General features: G+C 40.1%; 1 protein-coding gene across 13 annotated transcripts in view; it reads right to left on the minus strand.

Annotated features, from left to right (window-relative positions):
* Positions 1 to 20,656, minus strand: part of rbm25b (RNA binding motif protein 25b) — a 100,691-nt gene that overhangs the window by 72,275 nt on the left and 7,760 nt on the right. For 7 of the 13 annotated variants that reach the window (XM_069917273.1, XM_069917280.1, XM_069917271.1 and 4 more), the window contains exon 2: positions 16,320 to 16,383. In XM_069917273.1, the coding sequence (XP_069773374.1) occupies positions 16,320 to 16,379 (60 nt within the window). In that variant the 5' untranslated portion in view covers positions 16,380 to 16,383. Of the gene's footprint in view, positions 1 to 5,949; positions 6,073 to 16,319; positions 16,384 to 20,656 lie in introns of those variants that run through there. The other 6 variants (XM_069917279.1, XM_069917275.1, XM_069917274.1 and 3 more) reach the window with 2 other exon arrangements.

Raw genomic sequence — 20,656 nt, forward strand, 5'->3', positions numbered from 1 at the left:
TTTCGACATGATAGGCAATAGAACAGAGGAATGGAAAGGTGTTAAAACTGTGCAAACCAGGAGTCAGGAAAAGACCAGGTTTACTGTAGTGTTATTGTGCATGGTCAACGGGACAAAGTTAAAACCTATGGTAATCTTCAAATGCAAAATTAAACTGAATTGAAATTCCCTGCAGGTATTTTTGTATATTTTCATGAAAATGCAGATGGATGAAAATTATGTCGAATTATGGATAGACAATGTGTGGAAGAGGTGGCTGGGGGTTTACACAAAGAATGAAGTTTGATGGTCTGGGATGTTTCATACCCACTTAACTGAGAACACTAAAAGTAGATTAGCACTACATAATACTCACATGGCGGTTATTGCGGGTGGTTTGACGTCTATATTGCAACTTCTCGATGTCTGCTTGAACAAGTCATTCAAAGATCATATGTGCGAAAAATCGAATACATGGATGTCGAATGCAGAAAAGTAGTTTAAAAAGGGTGTAGTAATGCATGCTGCATCACTTGATGGCTGCCTAATTTTGAGCTCATGGCATGGGACAAAGAGACTGTGATAAAATTGCTTATGGCACGGAAGATGATACACTGTCGACGAAGCTGAAACTGCCTCATCAGATAGCTGGGATCCATATGATTGCTGTTTAAACAGTGAGAGTATGGATGTGCTTGCCACCATCTTTGCTTCCGATAGAGAGGGGGATTTTGAAGCATCCTCTATATTGTTTTCAGATGATGTTAGTGATTTTGAAGGGTTCTAATTGTGCTGTTGTTTTCAGTAAAAATCTCAATCAAAACCTGTTGTAGTCATGTTTATTTTTGGTTTTTCATGGGTTGACATATGCCAAATTGGCTTTTCATGGGTCAACTTATACACCGGATCAGCATGGATTGGATTTGAGCTGAATTTAAGGTTTAAAAAATGTCCTCCGTCTTTTTTGAGAGATTTTTTTGGGTTTCTTGACTTGTATGCCAAAATATATGGTAGCAAGTCCATTGAAATTTTCGCCAACACATTTTCAGTACAATAAAAAGCAAGTTTTGCCATTTTGTTAACTGTCATGTTCTGATCTCACTTGCTGATCTGATTTTCCTGCAGCTGGATTTCTTGGACAGCACATACAAATTATACAGAGCATCACATGAGAAGTTGAGATACTCTGATGCTGAGAGTCATCACCCAAGGCCTACTTCAAGGTGCAGCTCATTCCATCAGCCCTTCACTTCGAATCTGCTTTAATTATCTATCATGAACTGTAAATGTGTGAAAAAGAAAAAGTGTATATCATGGCTATTGTGATTTATGGTGTGAAAAATAAAAAATTAAAAAAAAAAATTATCTATCATGAGATGGTCATACTCAGAATGGGAGTGCCATCTTATCACCAGCAGCTAAAGAAATTCAGTTCTTTACCTGGAGGTTAGAAGAATACAAGCAATCTTATTGAAGAGGCACAATAGGCTTACAAAAAATAAGTTTTCACATAAGAATTTCTTCTCGCAAAGCACAAACATTAAATGCTGGAGTTGTAGCTCCGAGATCGCTGGTAATAGTGAAAGAGGAACTAGATTTGAAAGATAAGGGAATTAAGGGCACTGGGGAAATGGCAACAAAGTGATGAGGCTATTGGGACAGACAATGAGTTAAGAAGACCTACTTCACCAGCTCTTGTTAATTGTATGTTTAATTACCTGACTGCCAAAAACTCTTGGAGCACAAAGTCCCAGCACTGGACCAGCTCAGGGTTTAGCACCTGGAATTCTCATACCAAGCTGCAGGTGATCAGCTTCTACGAACTAAGTGCGAGGACCAGAAATCATGAAAATGCTGAAGGCAAGCGGGTTCCCAAAGGTCTCAGGAGCTGACTGTTTCCTAATTTTTGGGGAGGGGGGGGGGGGTCAGAAAAAGAGATCACAAAGGTGATACTTGAACACCAAGTTCATTGTTGGACAAAAATAGAGGTTACAGAGGTGCAGGAGACAGAGGGATCCACAGATGCTCAACACTCTGAAGGGACTCTTGTTTTTCTTGTCTTGATACTGTATCAATAGTGCCTCTGCATGTCTTTACAGGGTAAGGGAAAAATGGTAATTTGTGCACACAATAAATGCAATCTTGAAACTTGATATAGGTATACCCCACTCTACAAACAAAAGCATTCCTATGAAACCTTTTGTAAGCCGAAATGGCATAAAGCGAAGACCCATTCCCTACTAATGAAAGCTATTTTTGTAAAAGCAAATACCCATTCAAATCCTTTCATAAAAGCAAACATAGGTTTCTTCATAAAAGCAAATATTGTAAAGCGAGTATTCGTAAAATGGGGTGCACCTGTATAGTTTTACTTTACAAGTTCCAAAAAGTTGGGTTCTACACTTGAGATGTTAGTTTAAAGGAATGTTGGAAATCAAATCCGTTTCACTTTTTTTTAAATTCTCAATTATATTATGATTTGGGCAAATTATTTCCTATTAAGCAGACACAATTAACTCCACAGTTGGCCACAAAGAAGAAATCATGTTTATATCTATCCACTAAAATATCTGCATTTGTTTCTATTTTGTTTCTTTGTAGGTTTAGTTTCACATCCAAAATACACAAGAATTCTTAACTGATTTTAACCAGTATTCTGGTGTCAAGAGTGCCCAATGAGAAGCAGTTTAATTAGTGATCTACATTTCATCTAATAAGAAATTGGGTCACAAAGCTGTACATCAAAAAGCCATTAAGTGTCTTGAGAACCATCAACTGAACATCACAGATCTGGACATAATGGACATGAATCTTCACATTATAGCTCCAAGTGCCAGGAGGAACCTCCCATCTTAATAAAAACATTTGGCTCACTCAAGGATGACTGTGAAGCATACTTCTCAAATTTATCTGCCTTCAGAAATTCATACAAGTTGTAACCTTAATAAGTCCACAAGTGAATCTCAAAGCAGAATGGTGTCAAGTTTGTATGATCACCCGAACATCAATCCCACTCTTGTTTCAACATTGCATTTCACACCAAATTCCTAATTGCAGTTCAGCAACAGGACAAATGGGGAATTGTTCAATCTCTCCACTTCAGAAACAAGATCACTCCAACCTTGGTCTCTGAACTCATAACCGAACCTCACTGTTCAGTAAACATCCACTCTATTCTGAGCTCCAAGAGCTCACCTAGTGGACCAAGTACATTATTCAAGGCACTCAAAGCATCCCCATCAACTTATGGGAATTGCTAACCAATGACCGCTCCAAATGGAGTCGAAGAATTCAGGAAAGCTTTAAACTGAGAATCTCATTCATCAGGTATCCAGAGAGCTAATGTAACAGATGAAAGAGCCTACCCCCTCACAGATTCATGCCTTCAAGTACCTCCTGCTCCTCCTTTGGGAGAGCATATGTTCACATATTGGTCTCATCAGCCAGCTCAGAATCAGAATCAGGATTTATTGTCATGAACAAGTCATGAAATTTGGTGTTTCACAGCAGCATCTTAGTGTAAACGCACATATTATAACTACCTTATGACATTTCTATATAAAAAAATCTTCTTTGGCTTGGCTTCGCGGACGAAGATTTATGGAGGGGGTAAATGTCCACGTCAGCTGCAGGCTCGTTTGTGGCTGACAAGTCCGATGCGGGACAGGCAGACACAGTTGCAGCTGCTGCAGGGGAAAATTGGTTGGTTGGGGTTGGGTGTTGGGTTTTTCCTCCTTTGTCTTTTGTCAGTGAGGTGGGCTCTGCGGTCTTCTTCAAAGGAGGTTGCTGCCCGCCAAACTGTGAGGCGCCAAGATGCACGGTTTGAGGCGATATCAGCCCAACTGGCGGTGATAATAATAATAGAGCACTAAAAGGCAGCGTCTTTGATTCATTCAGGAATCTGATGGCAGCAGGGAAGAAGCTGTCCTTGTGCAGCTGAGGGCTCGTCTTTAGGCTTCTGTACCTTCTCTTCCCCCCCCCCCCCCCACCACTATGGTAGCAGAGTGAAGAGGGTTTGGCATGGGTGGTGGGGGTCTTTGAGGATAGAGGCTGCTTTTTTAAGATTCTGCCTCGTGCAGATGTTCTCGGTGGAATAAAGTCTGGTACCTGTGATGTCGCAGACCGAGTTAACAACCCTCAAGAGTTTATTCTTGTCTCTAAGAGTTGGCACCTCCATACCAGGAAGTGATGCAACCAGCCAGAATGCTCTCCATGGTACACCTGTAGAAGTTTATGAGTGTTCGGTGATATACCGAACCGCCTCAGACACCTCACAAAGTATAGCGGCTGGCATGCCTTCTTTGCAATTGCATCACCATGGAGGCTCCAGGATAGATCTTCCCAATGCTGACACCCAGGAGTTTGAAGTTCTTGACCATCTTCATTATTGAGCCCTCGATGAGGACTGGGTTGTGTTCCCCTGACTTCCTCCTGGTCTACAATAATCTCCTTGGTTTTGTTGATATTGAGCAGTGTTGTTGTCGTTACACCATTCAATTAGCTAATCTGTCTCCTTCCGGTACGCTTCCTCATTGCAGTTTATGATTCTGACGACATCTGTGGTGTCATCAGGAAACTTGTTGATGGTATTGGAATTGTGCCTGGCCACACAGTCATGGGTAGAGCAGTGGGCTAAGCATGCATCCTTTGCAGATGATCAGTGAGGAGACATCGATTCCAATTCGTACTGTGGTTTTCCAATGAGAAAGTCAAAGTTCCAGTTGCACAGTGGGGTACAGAGGCCTAGAGTTTGTAGCTTCTTGTCCAGCAGTGAGGGAAAACTCAGCACTCAAACTCAAGTGGACAAGTAATGCTCAATCCTTGCAGATTGTCCAGCATAAATAGATGGTGCAAGATCAATTCGATCATCTGAAATTAAATCCTAATCTTGATCCAGTATAGAACTGAATGAAACTCAACGTTTTGAAAACTGTCTTGTAATGCTATTTATCATTCTGGAACATTTTATGCATACCTCTTCTAATATAATTACACAAAATGGTTTTGTTTATGATGCTACAATCTATCTTCCATGCTTTTCACAACTTAATTGTGTAAATGTTACGTGGGTCACCTTATCCAGAGAAGTAACAGGAATTCAAACCCAATTTTATACTTATGCACAAACATCACTAAACCGCCGTCATATATTACTCAAATAGCCAACTTGCAATAACTGTTTTTCTTACCATATTAAGTGAAACAAAACACATATCATGGGAAATGGCTTTCCAACTTCATAAACTTTTACATTAATGTATCTTCTGTGTTTGCTAAGTTTGAACGGTTCACAAATCATGCTTCGCCTCTTCAAAATCATCCGTTACGTATGCTGAGAAACGTGGGTAAGGGTGGGGGTCTCACTGTACAAGCGTTGAACAAGGACTAATTTAATCCGTGGCAATAATATCAAAATGGCGAAAAACTTTCCTAACGCCTTTACTCTCAAAACAGTTTCTCATGATAAAATATTTATTACAAATAATACAATTATGTAAAAATATAATAAATATGACATCCACATTGGCAAAAAAAAAATGACAACATTGTGGGTAAAAGTAGCAGTGCTCACAATAAGTAATGCGCCTCCCAGGGCCGCAGCCCACACCAAACCTCCTCTAAAATCAATCAACGAACAACCTCGCCGCACTCAGGTAGTCCGGATTCGGCCAGTTCCTCACCTACTCCGCCACCAGCCGAAGCATAGAGCAGGAGTGCGTGGCACTGTTTTCCCCAAGGTCCACGCCGCACCACGGCGGCTCCGGACCGGCCTCCTCCCATGTTTTGCTCGGGCGGCAGCCAGCAATGCTGGGAGGGGTATTCGCCGGTTTGCATCTGGGCCCGAAGCCTGAGGCCGCGTCTGAGCCTGAAATTGGGCCCCAGCTTGCAGCCGCCCATCCGCCTCTCTCCACTCGCAGTTCCAACTCACCCCGAAGTGGGAACCCTCTCCCGTCCCGCTGCCAAACCTACCAGGCGGCCGGCCGGACGGACACGGTCTCGGAAGAAATTGCGAGTGCTGCAGCGATGCAGAAGCCTGATCGTAATGTGCAGCGGCGCCACTCCCGGCCCTCACTGCCTCGCTCCCGGAACAACAGCGCCAGCCCGCGCACGCAGCCCTGGTTCCTACGTCACGCCACCAGACCGCGCACGCAGCCCACCTTTGGCGTCATGCCGTCTGCCAGGTTGGCGTGCCCCAGGATCGAAGTGCATTCGTCTTCGTGCACTTGCATCCTCCACAAAATTCCAGCCATTTCTGTCATTACGACTGAGGTCAATCACTCATGGCTCCCACCGTGATCCAACGCTGCACACTCACACCCTCCTCAAACCTGGGGAAACTCAGCAGGTCACGCAGCATCTACTGGAAGTGAAGGATAGCCAACGTTTCTTTTTTTATATATACTTTTTATTTTTCACACTATGAACCATATCAAACAAAATACATACAAATATTTCCCTCTTAAATATACACAGTAGCATTTTCTCCCCTTTTCTTCCCCCCTACCTTCCCACCCCCCCCTCCAAAACCAATAAATATTCAACATATACAATACAATTAAACAATGTCATCACACAATGAAAATAAACATGAAAAATATGTCATCTACTTTTACACACTGGATCAAGTCGTTTTGTCTTTATCATTTTAGGGGGTGGAGGTCCGAGGCAAGGCCTCTCTGTTATGTTCCATGTACGGTTCCCAAATTTGTTCGAATAATGTGACTTTATTTTTTTTTAATAGTATGTTATTGGAATACATTTATTCATTTCCATGTACCATTGCTGTATTCTCAGGCTCTCTTCCGATTTCCAAGTTGACATTATACAATTTTTTTGCTGCAGCTAAGGCTATCATAATAAATCTATTTTGCACTTCATCCAGTTTGAGGCCGAATTCCTTACTTCTTATATTACTTAGATGAAAGATCTCTGGATTTTTTGGTAAGTTGTTTTTTGTGATTTTATTTAATATCTGATTTAGATCTTCCCAAAACATATTCACTTTCTCACATGCTCAAATTGCATGTACTGTTGTTCCCATTTCCTTCTTACAGTGAAAACTATCTGATAATGTTGGATCCCAATTTTTTTTAATTTTGGGCCATGTAACCAATTATACTGTATCATGCAAAACCTGTATCATAGTTCCAGAACATAACTGTTCCCATGTTTCATTTTTTATCTTTATGTTTAAATCCTTTTCCCACTTTTGTTTGGGTTTATAGCTTATTTCATCATTTTCCTTATCTTGTTGCTTGATGTACATGTTCGTTATAAATCTTTTAATTATCAGTGTGTTTGTAATCACATATTCAAAGCTGCTTCCTTATGGTAATCTCAGCCTGTTTCCCAATTTATCCTTTAAGAAAGCTTTCAGTTGATGATATGTAAACATTGTATCATGAGTTATTCAATATTTGTACTTCATTTGTTCAAATGTTAATAAATTATTTCCCTAAAAACAATTTTCTACTCTTTTAATTCCTTTTCTCTCCCATTCTCTAAAGGAAAGGTTATCTATTGTAAAAGGGATTAGATGATTTTGCATCAATAATAATTTTAGTATTTGGTCATTTGTTTTTTTCCTTTCTAAGTGAATCCTCTTCCATATATTGAGTAAATGATACAATACTGGTAAGCTTTTATACTGTACCAGCTTTTCATCCCACTTCTTAAGTATATGTTCCGGTACCTTCTCCCCTATTTTATCCAGCTCTATCCTAGTTTAATCTGGTTTTCCCCTAGTCTGATAAAAATCTGATAAATACCTTAATTGTGCTGCTCTATAATAATTTTTAAAGTTTGGTAATTGTAAACCACCTTGGTTGTACCTCTCTGTAATTTATCTAATGCTATCCTCAGTTTTCCCCCTTTCCACAAAAATTTAGTTTTTGTGGAAACTAAATTTAGTTCATTTAGTTCATTAAAGAATTTTTCTGTTAAGGGAATTGGTAATGATTGAAATAAGTATTGTAACCTTGGGAAGACATTCATTTTAATGCAATTTACCCTCCCTATCAAAGTTAGCAGTAATTCTTTCCAATTTTCTAAGTCTTCCTGCAATTTCTTCATTAGTGGCGGATAATTTAATTTGTACAAGTGGCTTAAATTATTATCTAACCTAATACCTAGGTATCGGATTGCTTGTGTTTGCCATTTAAATGATGTTTCTTTTTTAAATTCTTTATCATCCCCATTACTCATTGGCATCACTTCAATTTTATTTGCGTTGATCTTGTACTCTGATATTTCTCCATACTCCTTCAATTTCTTATGTAGTTCTTTTATTGATATTTCTGGTTCTCTTAAGTATACTATGATGTCATCTGCAAATAAACTGATTTTATACTCCTCCTTTATTTTTATCCCTTTTATTTTATTTTCTGTTCTTATCAGTTCTGCCAATGGTTCTGTTGCTAAAGCAAACAGTGAGGGAGATATGAACGTCCCTGACTAGTTGAACTACTTAATTAAAATTGGTTCGATACATATCCATTTACTGTTACCTTCGTCAATGGTCCATTATATAATGGTTTCATCCAATTAATATATTTTTCTGGTAGATTTGTAATACTTTGAATAAATAATTCCATTCTACTCTGTCAAAGGCTTTTTCTGCATCTAAAGCAACAGCTACTGTTGGCATCTTATTTCCTTGAACTACATGAATTAAATTAATAAATTTACAGACATTATCCACTGTTCACCTTTTCTTAATAAATCCAGTTTGATCTAGTTTTATTATTTTTGGTACACAATCGGCCAATCTGTTTTCTAATAATTTTGTTATTATCTTATAATGTGAATTAAGTAGAGATATTGGTCTATATTATGCTGGTGTTAGCAGATCCTTCCCAGTCTTTGGTATTACTGTAATTATTGCTGTATTACATGAATCTGGCAAGTTTTGTGTTTCTTCTATCTGGTTCATTACTTCCAGGAGAGGAAGAATTAATAACTCTTTAAATGTTTTAAAGAATTCTATTTGGAATCCATCCTCTCCAGGCATTTTATTGTTTGGCAGCTTTTTTAATATATCCTGTACTTCCTCTATTTCACATGGTTTTATCAGTTTGTTTGTTCCTCTTCTTGCAATTTCGGCAGTTCAAATAAAAACTCTTTTATTTTATCATTTTTCCCCTGGTTCTCAATTTGATATAATTGTTCATAAAATTCCTTAAAGTTCTCATTAATCTCTATTGAGTTATATGTAATTTGTTTGTCCTTTTTCCTTGATCCCAATACAGTTCTTTTAGCTTGTACTGTTTTAAGTTGCCAGGCTAATATTTTGTGTGTTTTTTCTCCTAGTTCATAATACTTTTGCTTTATTTTCATTGTGTTCTTCTCCACCTTATACGTTTGTAATGTTTTGTATTTTTTTTGTCTGCCAATTCTCTTCTTTTTGTTATATCATCCCTTTTTGCTAGTTCCTTTTCTGAACTTACTATCTCCCTTTGCAACTGTTCTATTTCCCGATTGTAGTCCTTTTTCATCTTAGTCACATAACTTATTATCTGCCCTCTAATGAAAGCTTTCATTGCATCCCATTATATAAATTTGTCTTTCACTGATTCCGTATTTATTTCAAAGCACGTTTTAATTTGGCGTTCAATAAACTCTCTGAATTCCTGCCTTTTAAGTAGCATGGAGTTTAACCTCCATCTATATGTTCTTGGTGGGACGACCTCCAGTTCTATTGCTATTAACAGGGGTGAATGATCAGATAGTAGTCTAGCTTTATATTCAGTTTTCCTAACTCTCCCTTGAATATGGGCCGACAACAAAAACATATCAGTCCTTGAGTATGTTTTATGTCTACTCGAATAATACGAGTATTCCTTCTCTTTTGGGTGCTGCCTCCTCCATATTTCATTTCCTGCATTGATTTAACCATAAATTTGGCCACTTTATTCTTTTTGCTAGTCTTTTGTCTAGTTTTATCCAAAATTGGATCCAAATTAAGGTTAAAATCCCCTCCTATCAATATATTCCCTTGCGTATCTACAACCTTCAAAAGAAATCTTTTGATCCTCTTCATTAGGTGCATATATATTAAGCAAGTTTCAAAATTCTGAATATATCTGACACTTTATCATTACATACCTCCCTGCTGGATCTATTATTTCCTGTTCTATTTTGATTGGTACATTTTTATTAATTAATATAGCTACATCTCTAGCTTTTGAATTATATGATGCTGCCGCTACATGCCCTACCCAGTCTCTCTTTAATTTATTATGTTCCACTTCAGTTAGATGCGTTTCCTGCACAAATGCTATGTCTATTTTTTCTTTTTTCAGTAAATTTAATAGCCTCTTCCGTTTAATTTGCTTATGTATTCCAATAATATTTATATTCATATAATTCAACATGGCCATCTCATATCCTGTTTACACCTCATTTCCACTTCCACACCACCACCATCCCCCTTTTCCCCATTTTCATCTCTCAGTTTTCTCTTTTTAAACTCAATGTTTGACAACACATTTAAAATCATAAAATCCTTCAACAACTCCCACATCCAATATTCCCTTAGCCCCAAATGCCCTCCTCTCAGAGTTCCCCCTTATCCCTTGTCGAGCAACCACAACTCCCCTCTCCATTTGGATTGTGAACCCACTCGCAAGCGTCATCTGATTTCGCAATGACGGTTATTCACTCCCACCCAACCCCCCGAAAAGATTTTTTTTAACACATTTAACAAAGTTCACCCTATTTTATTCCCCTTACTTCCTTTCTCTTTCCCTTCTTTAGTTCTTACATATACATTATTTTTACATCTTTATATATATTTTATCGCCATTCTTTGTTCGTGTTACAACTCTTCATCTCTCCTTCTGTCCTGCAGGCATTCTGCAAATTCTCGTGTTTCCTCCGGATCCGAGAACAGTCTTTTTTGGTCCCTAGGGATAAATATTTTAAGCACAGCTGGATGTCTTAACGTAAATTTATAACCTTTTTTCCATAAGATCGATTTTGCTGTATTAAACTCCTTCCTCTTCTTTAAGAGTTCAAAACTTATGTCTGGGTAAAAAAATATTTTTTGAGCCTTGTATTCCAATGGTTTATTGTCCTCTCTAATTTTATTCCTTGCCCACTCCAGTATATTTTCTCTTGTTGTATATCTCAAAAATTTTACTAAAACGGATCTTGGTTTTTGATGTGTCTGTGGTTTCGGAGCTAGTGTTCTGTGTGCCCTTTCTATTTCCATTCCTTCCTGTATTTCTGTCATTCCCAGGACCTTTGGGATCCATTCTTTTATAAATTTGGCCACTTTATTTTCATTGTGTTCATATCTGTGCCTTCTTCATCTTCCTTTAGGCCCACTATTTTTATGTTGTTTCACCTACTATAATTTTCCAACATATCAATTTTCTGAGCTAACAACTCTTGTGACTAACTTTTTTAACACTTTCTTCCAATTTTCTTCTTAAGTCATTCACTTCCATTTCTCATTCTTCCACATTTTCTAGCCTTTTCCCTATTTCTGTCATGATCAGGTCTAATCTATTCACTTTATCTTCTAAACTTTTCATTTTTCTTTTAATTTCACTAAATTCTAATGTCAACCATTCTTTTAATGCTCTCATTTGTTCTTAAAAAAAATTTATCGATATTCTGTCCATCTGTTTTACCTTCTATTTCTTTGTGCAGATCTTGGTCTTCTTCTTCCTCTTCTGTGTCTGTACCTGTGTTTGTGTCTTCTTCTTCTCTTCCTTGTATCTGTGTCTCTTCTGACTTTCCTGATGAGTTGTTTGTCTCACTTTGCTGGGCTTCTTGCTTGGCTTCTTGCTGTTGGTCCTCTTCTTCTGGGCTACTCATCTGTTGGGCCTCCTGCTGCTGCTCTTCTTTCCTTTCACTCCCTTTCCTGTCGCTTTCATCTTCTTCCAGCTGAGAGCCCTGGTGTCGGGCATCCCTCAGCTGGTCGCGTTGTGTTTGCCCGCTCCTATGCTGAGCCCCCCTCCTGTCCACGTTCTCCTTTTCCTTAGTAAGCGCACTGCGCACTTTTGTTCGGCTCAGAGAGCGATTCTTGCAGTCCAGCGGTCAGGGGGTCGCGACTCTGTGGGGTCGTCACCAACCTCGGAGAACAGGCTCTCTTCTCCTCGATGGCTCCCTGTTTTTTCATGCAGGTAAGGCCTTCTCCTTTTTTTTCCGGCGTCTTTTCTTTTTTTCCCATTGTTTTTACTTTTTCCTTCTTGGGTCCCATTTTCTTTCTTTTCTTTACAACTTTATCTTTTATTTGTTATATTTTGTATTCTTGAACTTTATATTCTCTTCACTTTATTTCTTCTTTTCTGGAGAGGGCTGGTATTCCCCTACCAGTCACTACTCCATCACGTGACTCCCCCCGATAGCCAACTTTTAGGGATTGAGCATGACCTGCTGAGTTTGCCCAGCACTTCTGTGTATCACTCAACAATCACAGTGTATGCCGACGTTCCTGTTTAATCTCATCCCACCCTACCTCTGTCATTGTCTGCCTCCCTACTGCTTCAAGGTTCAATTTATTGTCATTTTAATAAAACTATAACATCCGGTACCGCACGGATGGCAGTCTCTTCAATCTGAGGCGCCTGCAAGCTCACACCAAGACACAAGAGAAACTTGTCCGTGAACTACTCTTTGCAGACGATGCCGCTTTAGTTGCCCATTCAGAGCCAGCTCTTCAGCGCTTGACGTCCTGCTTTGCGGAAACTGCCAAAGTGTTTGGCCTGGAAGTCAGCCTGAAGAAAACTGAGGTCCTCCATCAGCCAGCTCCCCACCATGACTACCAGCCCCCCCACATCTCCATCGGGCACACAAAACTCAAAACGGTCAACCAGTTTACCTATCTCGGCTGCACCATTTCATCAGATGCAAGGATCGACAATGAGATAGACAACAGACTCGCCAAGGCAAATAGCGCCTTTGGAAGACTGCACAAGAGTCTGGAAAAACAACCAACTGAAAAACCTCACAAAGATAAGCGTATACAGAGCCGTTGTCATACCCACACTCCTGTTCGGCTCCGAATCATGGGTCCTCTACCGGCATCACCTACGGCTTCTAGAACGCCTCCACCAGCGTTGTCTCCGCTCCATCCTCAACATCCATTGGAGCGCTTTCATCCCTAACGTCGAAGTACTCGAGATGGCAGAGGTCGACAGCATCGAGTCCACGCTGCTGAAGATCCAGCTGCGCTGGGTGGGTCACGTCTCCAGAATAGAGGACCATCGCCTTCCCAAGATCGTGTTATATGGCGAGCTCTCCACTGGCCACCGTGACAGAGGTGCACCAAAGAAAAGGTACAAGGACTGCCTAAAGAAATCTCTTGGTGCCTGCCACATTGACCACCGCCAGTGGGATGATATCGCCTCAAACCGTGCATCTTGGCGCCTCACAGTTTGGCGGGCAGCAACCTCCTTTGAAGAAGACCGCAGAGCCCACCTCACTGACAAAAGGCAAAGGAGGAAAAACCCAACACCCAACCCCAACCAACCATTTTTCCCCTGCAGCCGCTGCAACCGTGTCTGCCTGTCCCGCATCGGACTTGTCAGCCACAAACGAGCCTGCAGCTGACGTGGACTTTTACCCCCTCCATAAATCTTCGTCCGCGAAGCCAAGCCAAAGAACATTAAAAAATGTAATATTTAAGGCAGACAGATTCACCATCAGCAGAAAGTGCATGAAGTGCCTCTTACAGTCAGAGAAAGAGAAGCAAAAGAGAGTCTCCCCTCCCCCCCACTCAGAGTCACAAGTGTCCATAGGTTTGCCTCCAGCACTTTCACACCCTCAGCAGACACTGAGTTTAATCCAAACCATTGGCAACCCGAGCTCCAGATCCAAACCCTTTAGCGCCTTCAGCACCCTCTTGCATCACAGTTCTGATACCTGATTCCCCTTCAGCCATTTTCGAGCCGACCTCCAGCAGTCCACAGCCCAGCGTGAATCTCCCAACAGCAGACTCCCACAGCCTCTCCTCGAGACGCCAGCAACCTGCCACATGAGCCCCCTCACTGGTCTGACACCATGGTCACTGTCCCATGGGTCGTCTCCTCTGCTTCTCCTTCTCAGATGGGGGAATGGTCTCCCTGTTTTTCTGCTGCCCTGTGCCAGTCCTCCATTCCCCTGGAGTCTGCAATCCCGTGTGGCTACTACCAATCAGAGGTGCTGTCATCATGGCCACAGGCTCCGCAGTCGCAGGATTTTAAATGAAACTACCGTCAGCTCCTTTAACAGGCCGCTCAAAGCCTGCACAGAGCCAACCGCTGTAATGATAGTGCTCATGGTTGCAATACAACTAGCAATGCCTTAAGGACTATTGCTCCCATTTGATTATACTTAGCTGGCATCAGGGGCTGACACAGAGCAGGAGACCACAATATGTTAGATCTGTAATGGAGGGTTGAAGCATTATGGCATGCTTCATGGTTGTGTTTACAACAACTTTAAATAACTTTTTCCTTCATCCATCTGTTGTCTAAAAACTCACACATACAAGATGAAACATGGTGTCAGAAGAGGCATGAAGGAAATTAGAAGGAAATACTTAAAAAGGAAAAACTAAAGTCAGCAACTGATCAGTGAAGAATGGAAGGATTATATCCATCAGCGAAACTTCAGCTGACAGGTAATGTGGCTAAAAATTGGAACAGATATAAACAACATTTTGGATTGTACTTAGTGGCAGTCGGAGCTGATGGGAAAAGTGATAAAGTGAAAGCCTCAGTTTTCTTACATGTCATGGGTGATGAAGCCCTGGAGGTGTATAATAACTTCACATATGCTGCTGAAGGAGACAAGATGAAATTTGAAAAAATAATGGAACTGTTTGAGGCCTACTGCATCCCTAAATGTAACGCGACGTTTGAGAGGCACAGATTTTTCACGTGTACAGAAAACAGAAGAAGATATTGATCAGCATGTGACTGAATTGAGAAACATAAGCAAAACGTGTGAATTTGGTGGACTGACCGACTCGCTGATAAAAGACAGACTTGTGTGTGGTATTTCAGATAATAGTCTAAGGGAAAGACTGCTAAGAGAGCAAAATCTAGAGCTGGAAAACGCCATTGCACTCTGTAGGGCTACAGAGACTGTAAAAACGCAGGCAAAAGAACTGTTCAGTGAAACTAGGTGTAACGTGGATGCAGTGAGCAAGAACAGACATAAACCATTTAACAAAAAGCATGCAAAAGTGGAAAGAGAGGGGTGGCCAGTGAATAAAAATGAAAGGGACAATCAAAAGCTATGTCATCAATGCGGTACACAACACATACCAAAAAAGTGTCCAGCATATGGTAAAACATGCTTTCTGTGCAACAAAAGCAACCATTATGCCCGTTGCTGTAGGAACCAAGTGCAACAAAGCAAGATTCATGCAGTAGATGAAAGGGAGATAGAGGAATTCTATGCAGATGTTGTGACTGAAAACAAGAAAGAAAACAGAGACTGGATGTTGAGATTAAAAGTGAATGACATATACATTTTAGTTAAATTGGATACTGGAGCACAAATTAATGTAATATCAGACATTGATTTTAAGAAGATTAGACTGAGACCAAAAGTGAAGGTGACAGGATATTCAGGTACTGATATACCAGTACAAGGAGAAGGCATGGTCAAAGTGAAACACAAGGACAAAGGATGTACAGGTCATACTAGGTTTAACAGCCTGTGAGAAACTGAACCTGGAAAAAAGAGTCCTCGTTGTGGAAAGCGAAGGAGAAACAGTCTATGATGAAATCATGAAAGAGTTCAATGACCTATTTCAGGGTCTCGGCTGCCTTCCAGGAGAAGAACAATCAGAGTGGATAAACATTTGCCACCGATAATACATCCATGCAGAAAAGTTCCATTTGTGCTTCAAAAGCATCTAAAAGCAGAGTTGGACAAGATGGAAAGCCTGAACGTGATTCAGAAGATTGATGAGCCAATGGAGTGGGTGAGTTCACTCGTCATTGTGGACAAAAAGAATGGAAAGCTTAGAATTTGCCTGGATCCAAGAGATCTAAACAGGGCAATAAAGAGAGAACACTTTAAGCTTCTAACGTGTGAAGAAATCATGTCAAAGTTTGCAAATCCAAACTTTTTCAGCAAGTTACTGTGGTATCAACAGCGAATTCCTCCACTTGTATATAATTTCCGGCAGGAGGGAGCAATTTCCTCAAAAGTACAAAGAAATTTGGCATCTCCCCTGCAGCTTTTACTAATTTTCATAAATGCACCACAAAAATTATCCTATCTGAATGTATCACAGCTCAGTATGGGAACTGCTTTGAAAAGAAACTCCAGAGAGTTATGAGTACATTTAAGGCCATAACACAAACCAATCTTCCCTCTATCGACTACATCTGTACCTCCCGTTGTATCAAGAAAGCTGCCAACATATTAGAGGACCCGTCACATTCTCTTTTCATCCTCCTGTTGGGGAGAAAATACATGTGTAAAAATATGCACCATCAAATTCAAGGACAGTTGTTTTCCCACTGTTATCAGACTCTTCAATCTTTTAATAAAAGATAACCCTTACTCTCACCCACACTCCCTCCTTGCAGCCCTTGACCTACTTTTACTGTACTCTCTACAAAGCTATACACTGTACTTTTGTTTTTGCACTACCTGTTGTACTGAAGTATGGATTCAGAGAGCAGGCAAAACATGTTTTAACTTCATCTTTGTGCGTGTTGGTTCTCTTTTTCTTGGTACAAAAGTTTGTCTGATCAGAGCTAACACTCATCAGGCCAGTTGATGCATGAATGGTGCTGTATTACAGTGCTGTGAGCATCACCACTGAAAGTGTCAATGGCTCTGGTCCTAGAGAGTTCAGTATAATCTTAGGATGAAGGCTAAATCCTAAAAGAGCACGAATTCCTCCACTTTAAACCACCACCGTACATGTTAGAACCATACACATTCAGAACAGACGGTATACAACAGGGCTAAATTGGGTAGTGACTTCAGCTTGGGCCATGTTTTTTTTTACAATCAACAGCACATCTGCACTGTTCATCCTGACTTTACTAAATAAAAACTGAAAATAGTCAGCAATTCGAGCAATATCTAAACCTAATGTTTCTGGTCGATGCTCAATAACCTAACAATGTTTGTGGTTGATGATCTTTCTTAGAAACCTTAATTCTGTTTCTCTTTTCATCAGTGCTGCCTGATCTGAAGTTTTTAAAAAAAATTATGATTTTCTCTACTCTTCTTTTTGTCTTTGAAATCCAAAGACCAATAACTGAGAGATCAGTTATTGGCCAATGGAAAATTGTCACAGGTTGGGTTGACAGGTTGGTGTGAATGGGTTGGATGCTGGGAGGTTGTGTGTTGGCAGATCAGATTCAGTTGTTGGTGTGTTGAATGCTGAGATATTTGGTGATGACTGATTGGGTATTGACAGGTTGAACATTGAGGTAGAGAAGTTTGATCAATAAATTTATCAATTCAAGTAGAGAAATTTGTTAAATACAATTATCAATTAATATGATCTGGGAAACAAAAAAATAATTATGGAAACAGTATCAGATTTTCAGTTATGAAAATAATTCATGATGTGCCACTAATGAATAAATGAGAGGGTTATGAAGCTACAGTTAACATGAAATCTGCAATTCACTTATTTCAATTTTTGCTTGGAGTGGATATAAATTCTGTGTCTGAGCAGGAGGTAGGAATAAAATCAGTGTCTTCAATTGGGAACTGGATAGGCACTTGGAGAAGAATTTGCAGGGAAAAGAATGGTAAAATGGGACTGGTTGAATTGTTCCATGAGGAACTGGCAAAGACTTTGTAGGCTGAAATCTCTCTTTTCACAACTTTACAATTCTATGATTTTGTAATTCTAACACAATCTAATGGAGCAGCCCATGATACCTTGAACCTAACTAAAATATATAAAATGAATGTAACACAATTCAAGGAAAACGTAGCAGCAAATTAATATAGAGTGTCAAGCTAACAAAATACAGGAAATAACACAACACTATTGGCGGGCAGCAACCTCCTTTGAAGAAGACCGCAGAGCCTACCTCACTGACAAAAGGCAAAGGAGGAAAAACCCAACACCCATCCCCAACCAACCAATTTTCCCCTGCAACCGCTGCAATCGTGTCTGCCTGTCCCGCATCGGACTTGTCAGCCACAAACGAGTCTGCAGCTGACGTGGACTTTTTACCCCCTCCATAAATCTTCGTCCGCGAAGCCAAGCCAAAGAAAATTATCTAATGCAACACTACCAGATTTCAGCCTATGATAAAAAATTGAACTATACAACTCATCAACTCCTTCCCATTTCTTAAACCGTCACTGCATTTTAAACTAAATACAGTGACAACTTTCACACACTTTCTCTCAGAGGAAAATATCTCAGGTTCCCACATTAGGCCAGATGACTATTTAGCTCAATGAAGCAATGGATTTCATAGCTCGTGCGAAGAAATTGTTGAGAATTAGATCAGTTGTGGGTAGAAGTGGTAAAGGAGACCACAGTGAAAAGATTACTGAGGTCTTCCTTTCCTCAATTGATGATATTTACTGGGAGCTCTTTCCATCCAGCACAAAGTATCTTTGACCCACTACCATCAAGGAGGAAGTACGGGAGCATCAAATTAGCAGGTTGGAAAATAGCTTTTTTCCATAAACTGTGAGATTGATGAACTGTATCCTGTAACCAAGTAAATCATCCCAAAATATTTATAGATATATTTATTTTAAATTATATCTGTATGTATTTATGTGATTACTGTGTTGTGTATTGTGTGTGTAGGTGTTCACCATGGTCCAGAGAAATGTTATTTCATAAATTGTATAAGTACAGGCAGATGATAATAAACTTGAACTTGAAAAGATAGTTTCTACTAACTGATTTGTTCCTACAATAATCTTGACTCAGGAGAGGGTGCACCATCAAAAGCAGACTTGCTGGATATCTCACAGAATGGTAAAGTGCTCTTCTGAAGATCAGAATAATCTATAGGAGGTAGTGAATGCAGTTCAGAGCATCATGCAAACATCCCTCCCCTCTAAGGAATCCTGGGAAAGGTAGCCAACATACTGAAAGACCCATCACACCCTGTACACATTCTCTTTTCCTGGCCCTCACCTGGGAGAAGGCTTAAAAGAGTGAAAGCACACACCAATGGGTTTATGGACAATTTCTTGCCCACAGGCATTATGCTCCTGAATGAACCCCACATCAATGTGATCACACTGCCCTTGCTTTGTGTGAATTGACCTCTCTTTTCATTTTAATCTTATACTCTGTAATTGTGTTCTTTTCATGGTCATCTGAATGTTAGAGATCATTTCACAGAACACTTCTCACTGTACTAGATATTTTGGACAAATAAACTTAAACATGAGTTACAGAGGGTTTTGGAGAAAAGTGCAATTAAGACAGTGCAAGGTCCAAGTTGAGGCAGTGGATTCAAGAGAGGTGAAATGTTTGCTGCTTAGATTAAGCTTTGAATGGCAATCTGGGTTTGTCTAGATATTTCAGAAGTGTCAGAAAGTTTTAGCGGAGGAGAATTATTTTTTCTTTGGCTTGGCTTCGCAGACGAAGATTTATGGAGGGGGTAAAAAGTCCACGTCAGCTGCAGGCTCGTTTGTGGCTGGCAAGTCCGATGCGGGACAGGCAGACACGATTGCAGCGGTTGCAAGGGAAAATTGGTTGGTTGAGGAGAATTATACCAAGGAGTTAAAACCCACAGATAGAGTATAAAAATGGGTAGGGATGAGTTTGGAGAAAACTGAAATCAAGGTGAGAATTTAAAATCAAAGGTTTGCTCAACGAGGAGCCATTGTAGGTCATTAAGGAAATAATAGAGCAGGAGATGCTTTGTTTGTTTGAACCAGTGCTGACTTTCAACTTTGAATGATCTGATCCATGGTCTGAACTCCAGCTCATCGTCCATAATTTTATTTAAAATGCAGTTTTTATGTCCTTTTGCCACTTTCATTGATACCTCTGATATCTAGAAATCCAGCCATCTTTGCTTTCAGTGTAGTAAATTGGTCATTTTTTTTCTACAGTGTGGAAAAGAGCCCTTCACTTTGCTGGCAAAGTGCCTTCCTGAGCCAGTTGCATTGGTCTGTGTTTCACCCATATCCCTTTAAACTGTTCCTATCCATTACCTATCAAAATGCCTGTTAAATGTTCTAATTTAACCCACCTCTACCAATTAATTTCTCATACCCATCACATTCTGTGAGAAAAATTTGCCTCCCAAGTTCCCTTCAAATCTTTCCCTGTCATCTTAAACTACAACCTCTAGTTTAAGATTCCCCTAATCTGGGGAGAAAATAAAACTAAGATTGTTTATCTTATCTGTACTCCTCATGATTTTATAAACCTCTGTTAGGTCACCCCTCAGCCTCCTATGGTGCAGGGAAAACAGTCCCAGCCAATCCAAACCCTGGTCATAACTCAAGATCTCCAGTCCTGGCAACATTCTTGTTTTATGTACCCTTTCCAGCTTCATCACATCTTCCCTATAGCATGGCAACCAGAGCAATATTCCAGATGCAGCCTCACCAACATCTTGTAATATAACATCCCAACTCTTGAATTTAGTGCCCCGCCAAATGAAAGTAAACATCCCATGTGTTTTCTTCACCCCTTTTTCCAGCTGTGTTGCCATTTTCAGGGAACTATATTCTTAGGCCCCTGGCTTTCTCTGTTCTACAATACTCCTCA

The sequence above is a fragment of the Narcine bancroftii genome, chromosome 2 (genome assembly GCF_036971445.1).
Source record: "Narcine bancroftii isolate sNarBan1 chromosome 2, sNarBan1.hap1, whole genome shotgun sequence".
NCBI lineage: Eukaryota > Metazoa > Chordata > Chondrichthyes > Torpediniformes > Narcinidae > Narcine > Narcine bancroftii.